This window comes from Bufo gargarizans, chromosome 2, assembly GCF_014858855.1.
Source record: "Bufo gargarizans isolate SCDJY-AF-19 chromosome 2, ASM1485885v1, whole genome shotgun sequence".
Lineage (NCBI taxonomy): Eukaryota > Metazoa > Chordata > Amphibia > Anura > Bufonidae > Bufo > Bufo gargarizans.
The window spans coordinates 325,407,318-325,426,642 of NC_058081.1; the positions used below are offsets into that span (position 1 = coordinate 325,407,318).

At 43.2% G+C, this 19,325-nt stretch overlaps 1 protein-coding gene across 1 annotated transcript; it reads left to right on the forward strand.

The window, feature by feature from the left end:
- The first annotated feature begins 1,409 nt into the window (after positions 1-1,409).
- LOC122925873 lies at positions 1,410-3,927 on the forward strand. Its single transcript, XM_044277222.1, has 3 exons — positions 1,410-1,590; positions 1,800-1,953; positions 3,252-3,927. The coding sequence occupies exons 1-3, from the start codon at positions 1,410-1,412 to the stop codon at positions 3,925-3,927; spliced, it is 1,011 nt and encodes a 336-aa protein (XP_044133157.1).
- Positions 3,928-19,325: the final 15,398 nt, after the last annotated feature.

The following is a 19,325-nucleotide window of genomic DNA, read 5'->3' on the forward strand; positions in this document are numbered from 1 at the left end:
AATATGTGCGCGTTTGTACATATTTGAATAGATTTTTGTGCATGACAAAGGATAAAAAGGTATGCTATGTGAGCGCTTCTCACCTATTCTAGTGATCAGTGGAGTCTCAGCACTCAGATTCCCACCCATTCCCAAACCTTTGTTGCTATGCCATATTAAAAGTTCTGGAAAGCTCAGTGACCCGTGCATATAACAAATCCGAGCGGCATGCAGGGACCCCTTCCAGAGGCACACCGAGCCCCGTGTGTCTGTATTATGGAGCCATTTGCTTGCTGTGTGCCACTGTAGGTTACAAGTATTCCCTCTGTATTACAGCATACAATGGAACATGTCACATACTTTCCCCACAGAGTATGAATTTGGGGGGAAATAAAACAGTTTTTGCCTCCATATTAAAAAGGAGGTACGGTGTGCACTGTAGCAGTATAAATCTGTCATATTATGAATCTTTACAATACAGTTAATTCATAATCCATAGTACAGCCTTGTGCATGGGCCAATCACTGACCTCTGCGGTACAGCTGTACCACATAAAAGGTTAGTATATAAAATGAGAATGCTCGGACTGGGAGAAAATGTCTGTATGTGGGTAAGTAACTGGCTCAATGATAGAAAACAGAGGGTGGTTATTAATGGTAAATACTCAGATTGGGTCACTGTCACTAGTGGAGTACCTCAGGGGTCAGTATTGGGCCCTATTCTCTTCAATATATTTATTAATGATCTTGTAGAAGGCTTGCATAGTAAAATATAAATTTTCGCAGATGACACTAAACTGTGTAAAGTAATTAACAGTGATGAGGACAGTATACTACTACAGAGGGATCTGGATAGATTGGAGGCTTGGGCAGATAAGTGGCAGATGAGGTTTAACACGGACAAATGTAAGGTTATGCACATGGGAAGGAATAATGCAAGTCACCCGTACATACTAAATGGTTAAACACTGGGTAAGGCCTCCTGCACACGACCGTTGTGTGCACCCGTGGCCGTTGGCCCGTGTAACGTTTTTTTCTGCGGTCCCATTGACTTTCAATGGGTCCGTTGAAAACTCGGCTACTGCACCGTTTTGTCACCCGCGTCCGTGACCCGTGTTTCTTGCCCGTCAAAAAATATAACCTGTCCTATTTTTTTCACGGCTAACGGGTCGCGGCCCCATTCAAGTGAATGGGGCCGTGAAAAACGCGGTTGCACACCCGTTTGTCATCCGCGTCCGCGCCCGCTCCGCGCCTGTTTTATTTCTTCTTATGGCATGGGCAAATTGTCTAGCCAAACTTGTGGCAATAAATTGAAAAAAAAAAAGACAGGAAGTTTTAGGTGACAGGATATGCAAATTTCTAGACATCTGTGGTAAACAGCTTGTGTGAGGAGAAGCAGCCATTTCAGGAGGATTAATAATCTCATCCACCATGCCTCGCTGGGATGTAGAAAAATTGATTAGTCTCGTCCAGGAGAGGCCCGAGCTGTGGGATACCCGGCAAAATGCCTATAGTGACAGACTGAAAAAAGACGCTTCGTGGGAGAAAGTGGCACGGAGCATGCGGCGAAGTGAATGGGCCAAGGCTGATAGCCGAGGCCGGGCCGCATTAGGTAAGTGTTATCACTGTAGTTGTGCTGTCCTTGCCCTCTGTGTGGCCCTAATATATAGTTTGAATGTCCCAGAGGTGACAATAGTGTTTTCAGGGTGGTCCAGCCTCCTTTTGCCTAAAGGCCTGTACATGGTTTTTTAATGTGGCGTCTATTTTTCCCCTTTCTTAATTTTTTACCTCACAATTGTCTTCTATGTCATTTTTAAACAGTGAAACAAACGAAAACCCGCTGGGCGAGCTGCCGGGACCAGTTCCGGCGGGAGCTGACCAGCAAAGGCCGGAGTGGGGAGGGCTCATCGACCAAACGGGCCTATATTTATACGGCCCAGTTACAGTTTCTGCGGCCAGTAATGGAACTGAGGCCGTAAGTATTTTTTACGTTCTTTTCAAACGGTGTCATATTTTCACACTTACGTTTTTTTAAGGCAAGCTAAAGTGTTTCTGAAACTAATGGATACAGTTTTGATGTTCTATTGAAGACCTATACTTTCTGTAGGGCAGCCATGTCAAAACTGACTACATCCAGCTCTTTAACAACTGAAACTCCCAGCATGATAGAATAGCTGAAAGCTACTCGGTCCTGCTTGGAGTTGTAGTTGGGCATCAGCTGGAGGGCAACAGTTTGTCCATGCCTTGTGTTGGTTGCCTACATCATTTTAGTGGTGTAGTCAAACCAGGGGCAACCGCTTATGAGATGAATGATGAGACGACACGTGAAGTGTGCAGATGGCGGCTCCTTTCTCTGTTTTGTTTGTGTTGAAGCAATTTTTGTTCCCTCCTGGAACATAGATGATTCCACTTTGAACCAGAAAAGCAAATACAGATGACACTTGCGCACTGCACGAATTATTTCCTCATACAGTAGTTCATCGTGTATGTCGGCTCCTAGTCACACCCCAATGGTTAAAAAAGCTTTCCAAAACCCACCCGTTTTAATGGGAGCCCGGAGTAGGGTTTTTTTTTCCCAACTTTTTGGGCGGCATGAGATTTGTCCCATAACGACATATTCTCACATTTTGGAATGTTAGGGAAATGTGTACCCTTTATGTACTGGGATAGTAATTTATATAGCTGAAATGGTTTTGCACCAAACCCCACATGGTTTCCTTACATTGCTCCTATGAACTGTCAATCACCACATCCTAGGCTAAAGTGTGAAGCTGAGGTTGCAACTACGCAAGAGCAGCACGATTACAACTAGTACTCTCACAATGGTCAAGTGTGGCCTGGTACATGTTGTTTCTCTGAAAATGAGGTTCTACTAGGTTCAAATGACAATTTGTATCTTTACATGTTGGTAGCGGGGCACATACAGATGATTTGGCCTCATTTTCAGCACTGGTTTTGGTCCTTGAATGAGGACTCCTCTTCAGAGGCTGGACAGCTCCAAGCAGCAAACAATGTTTGCCCATTTCCGAAACAATAGGCCTTTACAAGACTTATCCCATTAATAGATCCAAATGCCATTCAAAAGGGATTTCCACATTTCACATTGAAGCAGTTAGTCGTTGTGTAATTTCAAATCTCTGATGGTATGCTGCCACTCCGTATATATATATTGTATTTGCACGGTTGCTTTGCACAGAATGAAATCTATGTGCTTTTGTAATGTTGAAATCAAATGACCTAATGTGTTTTTTTTTTTTTTTTTTTTAAATACAGTACTGTGGACAGTCTGGATCCCTCACAAGATTCCGACACGTCGGCCAGTGAACCCCCTGCAAGATTTTCTCCCCAGGGAACTCCGTCGCCAACACCGGCTGAGGACCCTGAGGACTCCACGCTGGCCGAGGAACCCGTACCACCTTGCAGTCCACCACGGGTGGTCCAGACCCAGCCCAGACGGCGCCGCCAACTCCCTCCCTCTACCTCTGTGCCAGAGAGTCGGGAGGCTATTGATGCCCGCCTCATAGAATTTCTGGCCCAGAGGAGGAGTGAAGGAGTTGAGGAGAAGACATTACGGGGCTTAGGACAGCTATTGAGGCATGTCACTCCTTTAGAGCACCATGAGTGCCTTGCGTCCTTAGCTGTAGTTCTAAAAATGTTTGCTATTCCTAACCATGGGGACCTTCTAGGAAAGCTTAATGCCATGAAAGTGGACCTGGAGAATGCGCAACAGCAGCAAAGTGCCGGGCCATTTGAAGGTGCGCCACAAGCAGCACAAGGTCCAGGATACCACCCACAACCCCACTATGGACTCCCCCAGGGCCCAATGCATCAAGTGGGTCAGCCCCTTTACCCGGGCAGTTTCGCATCTGGGTTACCTCAACAGGCCAATATCAGGCCACGGTCCACGTTTCCAACAGGATCTTTTACTCAGGACCTTCTGAATTTGTAAGACAGTTTAATGTTTTGTTTTCAAGAACTTTATATGTTTGTCCTTAAAATGTTGGGGCCATTGGCTTCCTGTTTATTAAGTTTGGCTCAATCTTAAACATAAATGTTGTTTGAGCCAAAAAGTAGTCGACTGTTTTTTTAGTGTGCACGCTACATAAAACATTTACTTTGACCCATTTCAATTGAAAAAAGAAACACCACACACTTTTCCGCACTAAGCAACACTTTATTTGGGTGAGCAACATCTTTATTTGGGGATATGGTCATGATGAGGTATTAGAAAATTTTTTGGACTACACTAAAAAAAAAGGAAAAGATGTTAAAGTCTATTTAGATTTAGACCAAAACATCAAATCTATCACGTTAGATGCATATTTAAATGTGTGCGGTCCAAAAAATCTCAGCCCGCAAGCCCACGTCAAGGGTCCTCATTATCTTGCGAGTCCCTACACTCAACTACAATCCTAAATTTCAGGAATCTATCTAGAAAATAACAAAAAACTAAAGAGCCCAGAAGATTTCAAAAACTGCCACGAATAGCATCCCTCTGCCACGGCACGGACCCCTCTGGACTTGAGAAGTAGTCTGCATAGAGTTCCCGAACTGCAATGCCTGCAGTCCCAGGTCGTCTATGCAGGGTCCTTTCCAAATCCAAATCTGAAGTCGTAGGAAGATCTTCCATGTCAACAGAAGAGGAAGCCTCGTGAATCCTGGTGAAATTGTGGAGAACAACACAAGCTTGAATCACCAGGGTAGCATTCTCCGGAGCCATCTGTATGGATGACAAAAACACCCTCCACTTGCTAGAGAGTATTCCGAAAGCGCACTCCACATACCGACGGGCACGAGTCAACCGGTAGTTGAAGATACGCCTCCTGACATCCAAACCACGCTTTGGAAAGGGCCGCATAACATGTGGAGTCAATGCAAACCCTTCATCCGCCACGATGACAAATGGCGCCGGCGGACCTGCATATCCGGGCAGTCTTCTGGACTCGGGCAGGGCAAGCTGGTTGGCACGAAGCCGCTCACCCATTCTAGAAGCACTAAAGATGCGAGCATCCGCAGTACTTCCATAGGCCCCGATATCTACCATTATAAACCGGTAGTTACTGTCAGCAACAGCCATCAGCACTACCGAGAAAAACTGTTTATAATTGAAGAAACGGCTCCCTGAGTGGGGCGGCTTCTTCACACGGATGTGCTTGCCATCCATTGCCCCGATGCAGTTAGGAAACTGCGCGGAATCTTGGAAACCCTCTGCGATCCGAAGCCAATCCTCCACCTTGGGCTGCGGCATCACCGTCTCTCGGAGTTGCTGCCACATGACATGGCAAGTGTGTCGTACAATACTCGAGATTGTCGAGGCTCCTAACAGAAACTCAAAATGCAGTGATGCAAATGAGTTCCCAGTTGCAAGGAATCTGTGGAGACAAAAAAAAAACCCCAGTAAACTGCGAATATAAGTGAAAACAGATACAAGATTCAAGCATAATGTTGTATACACACCAGGATTGTAAACACCCTATGTCTAGTGGTGGGGAACCTATGGGACGGGTGCCAGAGGCGGTACTCAAGGCCCACTGTGTGGGCACCCACACCCATTGTAAAGACTATATGGTTTTCAAAGATCCCCCCTTGATTTTACAAACCATTCATCAGAACAGGGCACACTATGCTTATTGCCGGCAGCAGTGATTGGAAGCCGGAAAAGGAGTATCTGAGCAAAACACTAACAGCTATTGGTCTGTGGCCAGTACTACCAGAACTAAGTAACATAAACTGTGTTTTGCCCCTTTCTAATTGCAGAGAGTGTAGTGGCGCGTCCAAATATTGGGAACATTAGGCATGCTGAAAAGGTTAGCTGGACATCTCAGGGGTTCACAGCAGCACAATCCTACGAAATAAGGGAACTGATCGGTATATAGACTTTGCTCCGGGTGGGACACGCAGATAGAGATCCTGACTGAGGGACCGAATTCTTTAAGTTGAAAAAGCCTTATTAAAAAAATGCCCGTAATTCAAGATAAAGTTGACAATAATCACTCAGACAGGCAGGTCACAGCTTGCTGTAACATGGCTGACTGACTGAATCAAACGACATTTAAAACAAACTACTGGCGAGTGCAGAGGATTCATGGATTGTCTGGAGGCCGATAGCTAAACACACGTTTGAAACGTGCACAAACGCTAACCAACGGCCAAAATATTGGCATGTTAGGTGCCAGGGATTAACGGGATAACAAAACAGCCACAAACAAATGAAAGGAAAAAAAAATGGAGAAAGAAACATAGGTTTGGCAAACATTAGCACATGTCTAACAGCAGCCATTTTGGAGCACATGGTCCCCCTGACACAAGCAGTGCACATTACTGGTGAAACTTTACAAGTACTATACTGCTTACCTCAACGTGACGATGAGCCTTTCCTCTGGAGTAATGCTGCGCCTCATATTGGTGTCCATAAAGGTAAGGACAGTACGTAGAGACGACAGCAAGCGATCAAATGTACCCACTGACATCCGACAGAAGGAATAGAACTTCGCAGGATGCAGGCGCAGATCTTCATAGAGGGTATGGAAGTGTCCTTTCCGGGACCGTTGGGAAACTATCGGATGGACCCAAAATCGTCGCCTTCTACGCGGTTCCTCAGTCAACAAAGGAGGGCGCGGACCACATTGCCGACCAATGAGCCAATCCACAACGAACTCTTCCTCTGTATCAGACATGATGAAACAGCAAAGAGAAGCAGCCAAAATAACCTCTGTACTCTGCAAAGACTACAGAAAATGGCCACAAATGCATACTCAGGTGCCCTTGATTTATACCAGTATCCTGGGTGGAGTTATTAAAAATCCTTTTTTTTTTCAAAATGCCAAGTTTTCTAACGGTCCGCAAAAAAAACGGCCACACGGACACACGGAAGCACAACGGAAGCAAAAACGGGCACGGATCACGGAACAACGGAACCACTTTTTGCGGCCCGTTAAAAAATACTGTCGTGTGCAGGAGGCCTAACACTGACATTGAAAAGGATCTAGGAATTTTGATAAACAGCAAACTAAGCTGTAAAAACCAGTGTCAGGCAGCTGCTGCCAAGGCCAACAAGATAATGGGTTGCATCAGAAGGGGCATAGATTCCCGTGATGAGAACATAGTCCTACCACTTTGCAAATCACTAGTCAGACCACACATGGAGTACTGTGTACAGTTCTGGGCTCCTGTAAACAAGGCAGACATAGCAGAGCTGGAGAAGGTCCAGAGGAGGGCAACTAAAGTAATAACTGGAATGGGGCAACTACAGTACCCTGAAAGATTATCAAAATGAGGGTTATTCACTTTAGAAAAAAGACGACTGAGAGGAGATCTAATTACTATATATAAATATATCAGGGGACAGTACAGAGATCTATCCCATCATCTATTTATCCCCAGGACTGTGACTGTGACGAGGGGACATCCTCTGCGTCTGGAGGAAAGAAGGTTTGTACACAAACATAGAAGAGGATTCTTTACGGTAAGTGCAGTGAGACTATGGAACTCTCTGCCTGAGGAGGTGGTGATGGTGAGTTCACTAAAAGAGGTCAAGAGGGGCCTGGATGTATTTCTGGAGCTTAATAATATTACAGGCTATAGCTACTAGAGAGGGGTTGTTGTTTCAGGGAGTTAGGCCTCATGCACACAACTGTGCTGTTTTTTGCGGTCCGCAAACTGCAGATCTGCAAAAAGCGGAAGCCGCCTGTGTTGCCTTCCGCAATTTGTGGAACAGAACCAGCGCCGGCAATATAAATACCTATTCTTGTCCGCAAAGCGCGGGCAAGAATAGGACATGTTATATTTTTTTAGCGGGGCCGCGGAACGGAGCCATGGATGCGGACAGCACACGTAGTGCTATCCGCATCTTTTGCAGCCCCATTGAAGTGAATGGGTCCGCATCCGAGCCGCCAAAATGGCGGCTCGGATGCGGACCCAAACAACGGTCGTGTGCATGAGGCCTTATTCTGATTGCCTGATTGGAGTCGGGAAGTAATTTTTTTCCTCTAAGGCCTCATGCACACGGCTGCTGTTTTGGTCCACATCCGGGCCCCAGTTTTGACGTATCGTATGCGGACCCATTCACTTTAATGGGGCCGCAAAATATGCGGACAGCACTCTGTGTGCTGTCCGCATCCATTGCTCCGTTCTGTGGTCCGAAAAAAATAAATTTATAACCTGTCGTATTTTTGTCCGCGGACAAGAATAGGCAGCTATATTAAAGGCTGTCGGTGCCGTTCCGGAAATTGCGGAACGCACACGGACTCCATCCGTGTTTTGCGGATCGGCGATTTGCGGACCGCAAAACACACAACGGTCATGTGCATGTAGCCTTAAGTGAGGAAAATTGGCTTCTACCTCACAGTGTTTTTTTTTGCCTTCCTCTAATTCAACTTGCAGAATGACAGGCTGAACTGGATGGACAAATGTCTTTTTTTCAGCCTTAAAAACTATGTTACTATGTAAATATCTTATTTTCTGTAATTTAGATTCATTTGTTAAAATGAGTTTTGTTCTCTGAGACAGATTTCCCATCTCAGCAGCATCCAAACATTATACTGTATATACCTCACGTCATAGGTGTCCCAGGCAGTGGCTGCATGATCACTTTAAAATATTTGTCTTGCTACTATTACAAGGTTGCACACTGTGGCCCACATGTAGCCATTTCCCCCGTGTGACCACTGCTGGATTGCTACTACCTTTTTGAACTGCACATATCTTCGAATTGCCTTCTCATATATTTTTAGAGGAATTTTTATAGGACATTCGATTTTTTGCTTTTAGTTTCTCCTGACCATCAGAGGTTTCTTATATAGGATTGCTGCTAGCTCCAGTTCCGAGTGTACATACCATCTTTACTGTTTTTAACTGTACTATTATTATTTTACTAGTATCAATAAATTGCTTTCAATTGGCCCAATTGTCAGTGAGTGCCCAGATGTTATTTTCATGTAGAGTGGGTATACTATTCAACTGTGAGCACCACATCTTTGGCTTTCTGACACATTGGTGCAGCTTCACACAATATATTTTTATATTTCATAAATGTGTCTGAATTTTGGCTGAGTTGTAAGCTTTGCCCTTTTTACTTATACAATTTAAATTTCAGCACAAAGTATTAAATAATTTTTTCCAGTCTCTGTAAAAATAAATACCTTCTAAACATGTTTGGTTGAGTTCACATCTGCGTTCTGTACTCCATTATGGCTTTCCGTTAAAACATTGTTATAACGGAAAATAACAGAATCCATAAGACGGAAGTCAAAACGGAATCCTTTAAAAGGCATTCCGTTTTGCTCCGTCCTAATAGAAGTCTATGGGAATCATAACGGATCCGTCTGGTTCCCGTTATGCAAGACGGAAAACAAAGTCCTGTCGACAGGACTTTTTTCTTCCGTTCTGCATAACGGAAACGGGACGGATTCCCGTCGACTTCTATTAAGACGGAATTCCTTTGAATGGCTTCCGTTTTGCATTCTGTCATAATACAAGTCTATAACGGATCCGTCCTACCGTCTTATAACGTGTTATTACGGAATCCAGAACGCAGATGTGAACCCACCCTTTCTTGTGTACAAAATAATCATCTCAGTTTAAATTATTATTATTATTTTTCAGAATTGGCGTTCTAAGCATGTACCGCTATCTTCATCTTATTACTGTTGTGGGGGCATGTACTGTATATACAGGGTGACCCGCGAAAAAGTAGCCCGCCTCCAATATCTCCAAATCAAACTGCCTAATACTAAATCAGTCTTAGTTGCCCATAGCAACCAATCAGAGCTCAGCTCTCAGTTCCTACACGGCCCTGAAATAATGAAGCTAATCTCTGATTGGTTGCTATGGACAACTAAGACAGATTTGCTATTAGGCAGTTTGATTTGGAGATATCGGAGGTGGGCTACTTTTTGGTGGGTCACCCTGTAGTTTCAGCATGGTGCTAAAACCTACATTTCCCTGCATGGCACAGTTCAGAGCTGGTCACCTCTGCATCTCCTTCCTCTCTAGCTGTCTGGTAATATATACGCATGACATATAACATTCATTGTGATATGAATGCTGCTTCGGGCAGGCGCATGTATTGGTTATCAGCAGAACATTCAATAAGGGCTCATGCACACAAATGTATTTTCTTTCCGTGTCCATTCAGACCGTATGTGGAACCATTCATTTCAATGGGTCTGCAAAAAAAAAAAAAACAGTACTCAATGGGCATTCCGTTTCCGTAGGCCCATGTTTACGTTCCACAAAAAAATAGAACATGTCCTATTATTGTCCGCAATACGGACAAGGATAGGACTGTTCTATGAGGGGCCAGCTGTTCCGTTCCACAATATACGGAATGCACACGGACATCATCCGTATTTTCTGCGGATCTGTTTTTTGCTGACTGCAAAATACATGCAGTCGTGTGCATGAGGCCTAAAAAGGGATGGCAGCACCACATGAGGAACAAAAGAGAGAGAATTTAAATAGGAGGTCAGGGTGGCCACGAAAAAGTAGCCCGCCTCCAGCGGTAGTGTGACAAGATGAACAAGCAAGTGGATTTTTTTTATTTATTCCGCACAAGTGATAGAAGATGCTGAAAATGGTTCCCGTTCACGTGTATGCATCTTTGGGCAGGTCGGATTATGTTGGCTGATACTGCTTGTGATGCTGCAGGTAGTGTTTGTGATGCTGCGGACAGTGCTTGTGACGCTGAGGACAGTGCTTGTGATGCTGCAGATAGTGTTTGTGATGCTGCGGACAGTGTTTGTGATGCTGCGGACAGTGCTTGTGATGCTGCAGATAGTGTTTGTGATGCTGCGGACAGTGCTTGTGACGCTCCGGATAGTGTTTGTGATGCTGCAGACAGTGCTTGTTGTGATGCTGCAGATAGTGTTTGCGATGCTGCGGATAGTGTTTGTGATGCTGGGGACAGTGCTTGTTGTGATGCTGCGGATAGTGTTTGTGATGCTGCGGACAGTGCTTGTGATGCTGCGGATAGTGTTTGTGATGCTGCGGACAGTGCTTGTTGTGATGCTGCGGATAATGTTTGTGATGCTGCGGATAGTGTTTGTGATGCTGCGGACAGTGCTTGTGATGCTGCGGATAGTGTTTGTGATGCTGAGGACAGTGCTTGTGATGCTTCGGATAGTGTTTGTGATGCTGCGGACAGTGCTTGTGATGCTGCGGATAATGTTTGTGATGCTGCGGACAGTGCTTGTGATGCTGCGGACAGTGCTTGTGATGCTGCGGATAGTGTTTGTGATGCTGCGGACAGTGCTTGTGATGCTGCAGATAGTGTTTGCGATGCTGCGGACAGTGCTTGTGATGCTCCGGATAGTGTTTGTGATGTTTTCTTGAGTTCATCTTAACAATATGGATTATTAGAGGACCCTTTCTGGTTTAAATTTCCCCACAGATAAAAATTGTATGTGGACAAGTCTGGGGAACGTGGCGGCCATAACCCCTGGCTTACAGTTCACTCCTCCGTAAATAGTTCATCAACCAATGCCAGTGAGGTGCGGCATGTTGCCCCATGTTGTTGGAAAAAGCTGGTGTTAGTTGGTTGTAAAACTGTTCAAAGGTGTCCAGGTAAATTGCGGTATTCACAAATTGGGCCCACTATTTGTGTTCCTGACACTGCGCACCAAACGCCAATTTTCTGGTCGTGATGTGTTGTTTCGTGAGTCAAATGGGGATTTTCAGCAGACCAGTACCTCGTATTCTGGGAATTTACGTGACCTGATAAATGAAGCCAAGCTTTATCCATCATGAAGTACAACAATGGGTCCGAATGTCTGTCAGCAATCATAGTCAGCGACCAAGTACAGTAATTTATGCATTTATCTTTGTCAGACTCTTTGAGTTCCCGCGCGTTATTCGTTATGGTTTCAGGTTCAGAGATTTCAGCATTCTCTGACACGTCATGAAAAACCCTGTATAAAAAAACAGCTCACCTTAATCTTTATCCACATGCACGGAACGAACCAGGTAAATCCTTTGATTATAGAGAAACGGAAAGAAGGGTTCCAGGACTTAAATACTATTTTGTTGCATAGTCTTTATTTCCAAAAACAGCTTCACATGTATGAACACATCCCTGCTATCCCGCATAGTTGACGCGTTTCGAACTTTGCGTTCTTATTTGTGAAACACCAACTTGCTCAGACAGTCTTCGAGTTGATTTTGGGGGCTATTTGCAATCCGCTGCTGAATTTCATGTACAACTTCAGCCGTCCTGATTGATGGAGGCCTCAGTTTCTAAATGTTTGCAACTGAGCCAGTTTGATGCCATTTCTGAACCAGACTCTGAATACAACATTTAGCTGGTGGTTTTGTTCCTGGGCACTTAAGGCATTTCCTTAATTGATCTGCTTGGCAGTGGCACATAGCCTTCCACAATCGCTATTCGCTGTTCCAGGGGGAACACAATTTTTCTGACACAATAGGCCACTTTTATCAAACTGAATAATAAATCAGTCTTGTTCAGCGTTCAGCTTTCAGTTCCTACAGGGCTCTGAAAAAATTAAAGCTGAGCTCTGATTAGTTGCTATGGGCAACTAATACGGATTTACTATTAGGCAATTTGATTTGGAGATATTGGAGGTGGCCTACTTTTTCGCGGGCCACCCTGTATATTGTAAAGTATCTTACATTTGCATGTTTAGGCCAAGTGCTGTCAGAAAAACGCCTTTAAAGGGATTGTCCCATGAAAAATATTTTACATGTTTCAAGCCAGCACTTGGATCTGAATAGTTTTGCATCTAATAAAAAAATGTGTATAGCCAGTGAGTTATTCAATGCAGTCTATCTGTATAGCGCCACCTACTGTTTGTTCTTTATTTCTCTGTTCTCGCAGAGGTGGACGCACGTGGTCATTGCTATCCTTCAATTGCCAATGGATCTACCGTTAGAAACTGTGAACGTTATATAGAGAGAGCTGCAGCAGAAAGGATACACCTCCTGAGAAAGTAAACACCCTCTCAGCAAGCTGCAGCAGAATGGACACACCTCCTGAGAAAGTAAACACCCTCTGAGCAAGCTGCAGCAGAATGGACACACCTCCTGAGAAAGTAAACACCCTCTGAGCAAGCTGCAGCAGAATGGACACACCTCCTGAGAAAGTAAACACCCTCTGAGCAAGCTGCAGCAGAATGGACACACCACCTTGAGAAAAGACACTCCCCTTGAGCCGCCAGCTTGATATCTAGCAGCGCAATGAATGGGGAGATCTCTTGATCCATGTGAGATCCAGGGCTGGTTCCAGCTTTGTTAGAAATAGATTGCCATGTACTATACAATACCTTAATTTCATTTTTGCATGAATCATGGGATAACCTTTAATAATTGTGCTGCTCAATAGATAAGATGCTAATTTGAATCCAACGAAAAAGGCTCAAAATACATTGGCAAATTATGGCCACATTTTAGCAAAAGCATAACGTACATAAACCCATCAGTATCTCATTAGGTGAGAATGTCCATTGTGTCGGAATCCACCATTCCTGCACACTGGCCCTACAACAATGAATGAGTCATGTTTGTATAAGTCACAACATGGACTCACTTTCTCATATTACTAGATTGAGCGATAATTTTTATCTGCTGCTTAAAACTCTACCATCAGCAAGCTATGTCTGCTCAGATTAGCCACAACGCGTGCATCTGGACTGGTGTCAGTGAGAAAGGTGTTAAGATCTTTTGTTGAAGCGGGATGAATCCAGACAATGTCCAGACAGCTTCAACAAGCAGAGTTATATCAAAGCTTAAGTGCTGAATGGCAAATCCATTCTCAAATAACAGATATTTGGATAACATCACTGTTTGCATTACCAGCGGTCCCCTATTAGCTCTGTGTGGCTACAGCAAAAATGACCCGTATCAAACCAAATAATGTTGGCCTGTTGTAGAAACTAGATCATTGCAGCCTGATAATACTGACCACAAATCATAAATTATACACAATCAAACTATAATGATGTAGATTTGCTTCTAAAGCCAGTAGTGATGCAGTTTTAGGCCTCTTGCACACTTAACTTTTTCTTATTTTATTTTTTTAAGTCAAGCGCCTTTTTTGTTACATGTTTTTATAGTGCATTTTGTTGTATTTTTTTTGCCACAGGTATTTTTTTTTGCAAGCCATGCATTTTCAAACAATAAAATGCACCACCTGTGATGTCACTTATTCTATTGATCTCTACTAAAAGAAAAACATTGTAAAAATGACATAAAGAAGCACATGTTGACACACACTTTTTATTCACACAGGAGGAAAAAAACCAAAGGATATCTATGTCGGGCAAAAATGACACAAAAATCGGACAAAAAACATTACAGCTAGAGCTTGCCGCAATTTTCAAAAAATGCCAGGGCAAGTTAAGAAAAATGCCTCTACAAAAAATACACGTTTGTACTGCATTTCAATTGCCATAGACTTACAACTAACATCATAAAATAGCCAACAAAATCTATGTGGGAAACCAGCAGAAAGGGGAAATCCAGTCAAGATGATCTTCTGATATGCCAAGGAGACATGTCATAAGATGACAACAGGGAAGTCTGGGAACCTGGCTCTCCATAATATAAAAAAAACCTTTTCAGTAAGTCCAATCACTGGATATATATCTGACATAGTATTTGAAGAAAATGACCATTCAAGTCAACGAAACCTGTGGCTAGTCTAGTTTCTAGAGGTCCAAAGAAACATCACATTGGTTTCAGATGAATGTAAACAAACTATGAAAGAAAGAAATGCCATGGGTTTTCCATATAAAAAATATAAAAATTCACAAATTAAAATAAAGTGAAAACCTTCCACCTAATTGGTATTACAGCATCCATAACAACCTAAATTATACAATTATTATGTTATTTATGCGCAAGATATGCACTGTAAAAAATGAATTGCTGTTGTTTTCTTATCTGCCATCAAAAAAGTAATTAAAAGCAAGAGGTCAGGCCCAAGCCTCGCCTGCCAGTACACATACTACACCCACACAGTAATGATTACTGTATGTGTACTAGTAGGCAAGGCCCAGGCCATAATGCATGGCCGTCACAGCAACCGGGCTCTGGTCCAAGTCCGCCTGTGTGTCTGTCATCCGTTAAGGCTTTTGCCATATTCACCGGCCTGTTCTTTCTACAACAGCAGGCATAATGGATTGACATCATTGAGTAGGAGACCACACATGCTGGGGATCATCCCCGGCCTGTGCACTCTCCTGCTGAGCTCAGCAGGAGCAATGATGTCCCAGCAACGTGCCTGTTACTCCATTCTTCGGGGCTATGTGAGTATTACTGATTTATTAACATTACCAAGGCTTCACTACTGTAAGGGGACAGCAATACTGTAAGTGGGGAATTAAGGGGTATAACCACTGGGCATTCTACTGTGAAGGATGTACTAAGGGGGGGGGGGAAATAACTACTGTGTGGGGCACTAATGGAGCATTCTACTGTGTGGGGCTTTAAAGGGGCCTACGAAGCCCAGATGCCTGTAAAGTGTTGACTCCTTCTGTCCAGAGCTAGTAAGCATTTTATTTCCAATATTTTTTTTACATGACTGAGTGGTTGGGAGGTTGTATGGCGAGGGTGGGAGGTATATACTAGCCATGGAAGGGGTTCCTGCGGAGAAGTTTCTGGGGCGGGGTATTCAAAATTTTGCTATGGGTCCCAGACTTTTCCAGTTATGCCTCTGGTCTCATGTACGTCAAAATAGTTAAAGAAGAAAACAGGTTGTCCCACAAAAATCAAGCCCTCACACTCAAACTGAAGAAAAATAAAAAACAGTTATGGGTCTTTGGATATGGCAATGCAAAGGCATTTTCTTTTTTAAAGTTTTTTTTTTATTGTGCAACAATAGCAAAACAAAAAATATATATAATTTGGTATCACTATGACCCAGAGATTAGTTATCATGTTAACTATGCCACAAAGTGAATATCGCTGATGGTGCTATAAGAAACTACAACTTGACCTCCCAAAAAAAGCTCTCATACTGCTTCATCAACGGAAAAGTAAAAAAGTTATAGCTCTTGCAATGTGACAATGAAAACATTTTTAAAAATTGCACAGTTATTAAGAGGTACCTGCCTGTTAACAATTGTGGTGCAGCTGCACACATCTCTATGCCAAACAGAAGTGTAGAGGGAAGTGGGATAGATTTAGGGCTGTTTCAGACGAGCAGATGCCGTGCGTGACATCCGCTCCGTGAATGACAGCCAAGACCGGATGCAGACTGCAGAGGCACGGAGCAGTAACATGACTGATAATGCTCTGTGCCTCTCTATGATCTCTTTACTACGAAATCACAGTGAGATAAAGTTGTCATTGTGATTTCGTAGTAAAGAGATCACAGAGAGGCACGGAGCATTATCAGTCATGTTACTGCTCGGTGCCTCTGCTGTCCGGAGCGGGTCTTGGCTGTCATTCACGGAGCGGATGTCACGCACGGCATCCGCTCGTGTGAAACAGCCCTTAGTTTATAATCTACACCAGAATCCTGGCATAGATTTTAATAAATGTGTCGGTCTAGCTATATATGGCCACCCCAGCACTGCCCACTCCTTGACCCTCTATGCCAGGGGTCAGCAACCTTCGGCACTCCAGGTGTTGTGAAACTACATCTCCCATCATGCACACTTTTTGCTTGGCTGCTCTCTAACCTCCCACACAAGTGGAGAGAGCATGCTGGGAGTTGTAGTTTCACAACAGCTGGAGTGCCGAAGGTTGCTGATCCCTGCTCTAAGCTGTTTTTTTGTTTGTTTGTTTCTTAAGTACAGAGCAGGACAGTAAACACCAAAAAGTCACTAAATTTTGTGCAAGAATGGTGTGTGCACCAAACAATTTTTATCCAGTTTTCTGGCATACAGGGGATGATAACTGTTTCCCTAAGGGTTTAATTTTAGGTTTATTATTTAGGCTTTATAGGTTTATTATTACAATTCTGAATTAAAGTTCAGTGGCTCAGTAGTTATCATTGTTTCCTTTCAGCACTAGGTTCCTGGGTTTAGATCTGACCAAGGACAACGTCTGTGTGTTCCCCTGTGTTTGTGTTGGTGTCCTTCCACACACTTAAACATACAGGTAGCTTAATTCGATATTTAGACTGTAAGCTCCTAAGGGGACAGGGACTGATGTGAGTAAAGTGAACTGCTGATATGTAAGCGTTATATGAATGAAATAATACACATAATGTCCTCTGGACATGGTGGCGGCACATGCTTCTCACAAGGGTTCTGTGTTAGTAGTAGTTGTACCAAAATTGCCTTAATCTTACCAATATTTGTAGCAGTTTGTTCACACATCAAGTTTTTGATGCATGTTCAAAACCTTTTTAATGTGTTTTTTTTTTTATTAAACTGAGAGGTAAATATTTTTCTAGAATTGTTACAAAATACCTAAAAAAGTCATATGAACAAACCCTTTAGAAATTAAATTAATTAAATATAAAATAGCAAAACTAGAGCTACTAAAATGAGATTTGCTGCCATGGTTTTGTGTATTCAATGGTTTCTACACATAGGGGCAGATTTACTAAGCCTATAAAGGGCATAAGCTTAGACAGGATTTCTAGTTCTGCGCCAGATTTATCCCAGTGGCTTAAGCTGGATGATAAATGTGGTGCACGGATAAACACTTTTTGTTTACCTCTGTACCTACTGTTAGTTCTTTGAGACTTGAGAATTTTACTGCAGAATTGTGGTGCAATATTGGCGCAAAATGGTGCATCTTAGACTACATCCCTTTTCCAACAAACTTTCTCACTAACCCTTTTTGACCAATTCTAAAAAAAAATGTAGAAACCCTACTTGTACCAAATTGCCCAAATTTACACCACATTATACAGAGATTATCAGTGCAGATACATCAGTAAATCTAGCCCATTATTTTTAATTTCACATTGAATGCAATTAGATTTTAAAGGACTTGTCCAAGATTGGACAAAATCTAGTTAAGGAATGGGAAATGTATTTGAAAGAAAAGTCCTACAGATGTAGTAGAGTTAACACACATGCTTTCTAAGACGTGTTATCTAAACTAAATGCGTTAAGCAAACAACTTCAATTGCTTTTCAATGGCTTGTTTCAAGATAACGCGATGAGTTAAGAAATTTGAGTTAAGAGTTTGTGTGTTAACCCTGCTACATCTACATCGCGTACTACGTATTCAGTAAGTCATCCACCATTTCAATGCTGCTATTGTAAGGCATCAATGTGCAACCATTTCAATAATTAGCAGAATAAAAGGGCCCCCTTTATTGTTGTTCCAGACCCATCATTAAATCGCCAAATCTGTATATGTGGCAGATTGGGGCTGAGTGGTACTAGGCACAGCCATATTGATCACCTATTCTAAAGACCCCTTTACACAGGGCAACGTTCATTCCCAAAAATTACTCTCTATAAAGTTGTCACGATCCCCCCATGAATGAGCAAACACTTGTTCATCAAGTGAAAGCCTTGTTAATGCAGACACCAAAAACCATTTGTTCACGAAAATTGCCTGGATTGGCCATTAATAGATATTCATGAAAAACCCTATAACCCCTAACAATTTTGCCCGAGCTCTGCTTGGGCTTTGAGAAAAGTACCTAACAGTTCAGCCTGAGCAGAGCTCAGACAGCTGGGTGATGGGAATGGGCTGCTTTACCCTTTATATCTTAGGCTGTGTAGCAGTTAGAGATATGGATGTGGTTTTGTTTGACCAGACAATATAGCCTTTAGAGATTGGGTTGGGAGAGAAAAGCTGATAATGAAAGCAGGTTTCAGCTATTTTCACTACCAACACAATTCAATTTCTAAAGGCTTGAGATATAAGGGTTAAAACAGCCCTTCCCCCTTTAGCTGGCTGTAATCTCAGTCAGCCAGAATGAGGAAAGTGGGGCATTGGGGAAGCTGACAGGCTGCAGGGAGGAGAGAAAAACATCCTTTTTAATGACCCCAGGGGAATAGTGTCATAGACTTCTGTGCATGCTACCTATCCCCCTCCATCAATCAGAAAGCATACAGTACTTGTTCCTAATTGTCACATACGGGGATCTTTTTTAACCAGGAAAGGATTGAGAAGATTAACAGATTTGGCTTCTTTCACACTAGCGTTTTTTTGCAAAAACGCTTCCGTTACAATAATACAACCACATGCATCCGCCATAAACGGATCCAGTTGTATTATGTCTTATATAGCCAAGACGGATCCGTTTTCTATTGTGTCAGAGAAAACAGATCCGTCCCCATTGACTTACTTTGTGTGTCAGGACGGATCCGTCTTGCTCCACACCACATCGCGGACTGAAAAACGCTACTAGCAGCATTGGTCTGTCCACGATGGGGACACAACCAAATGGAACTGAATGCATTTTGGTGCATTCGGTTTCAT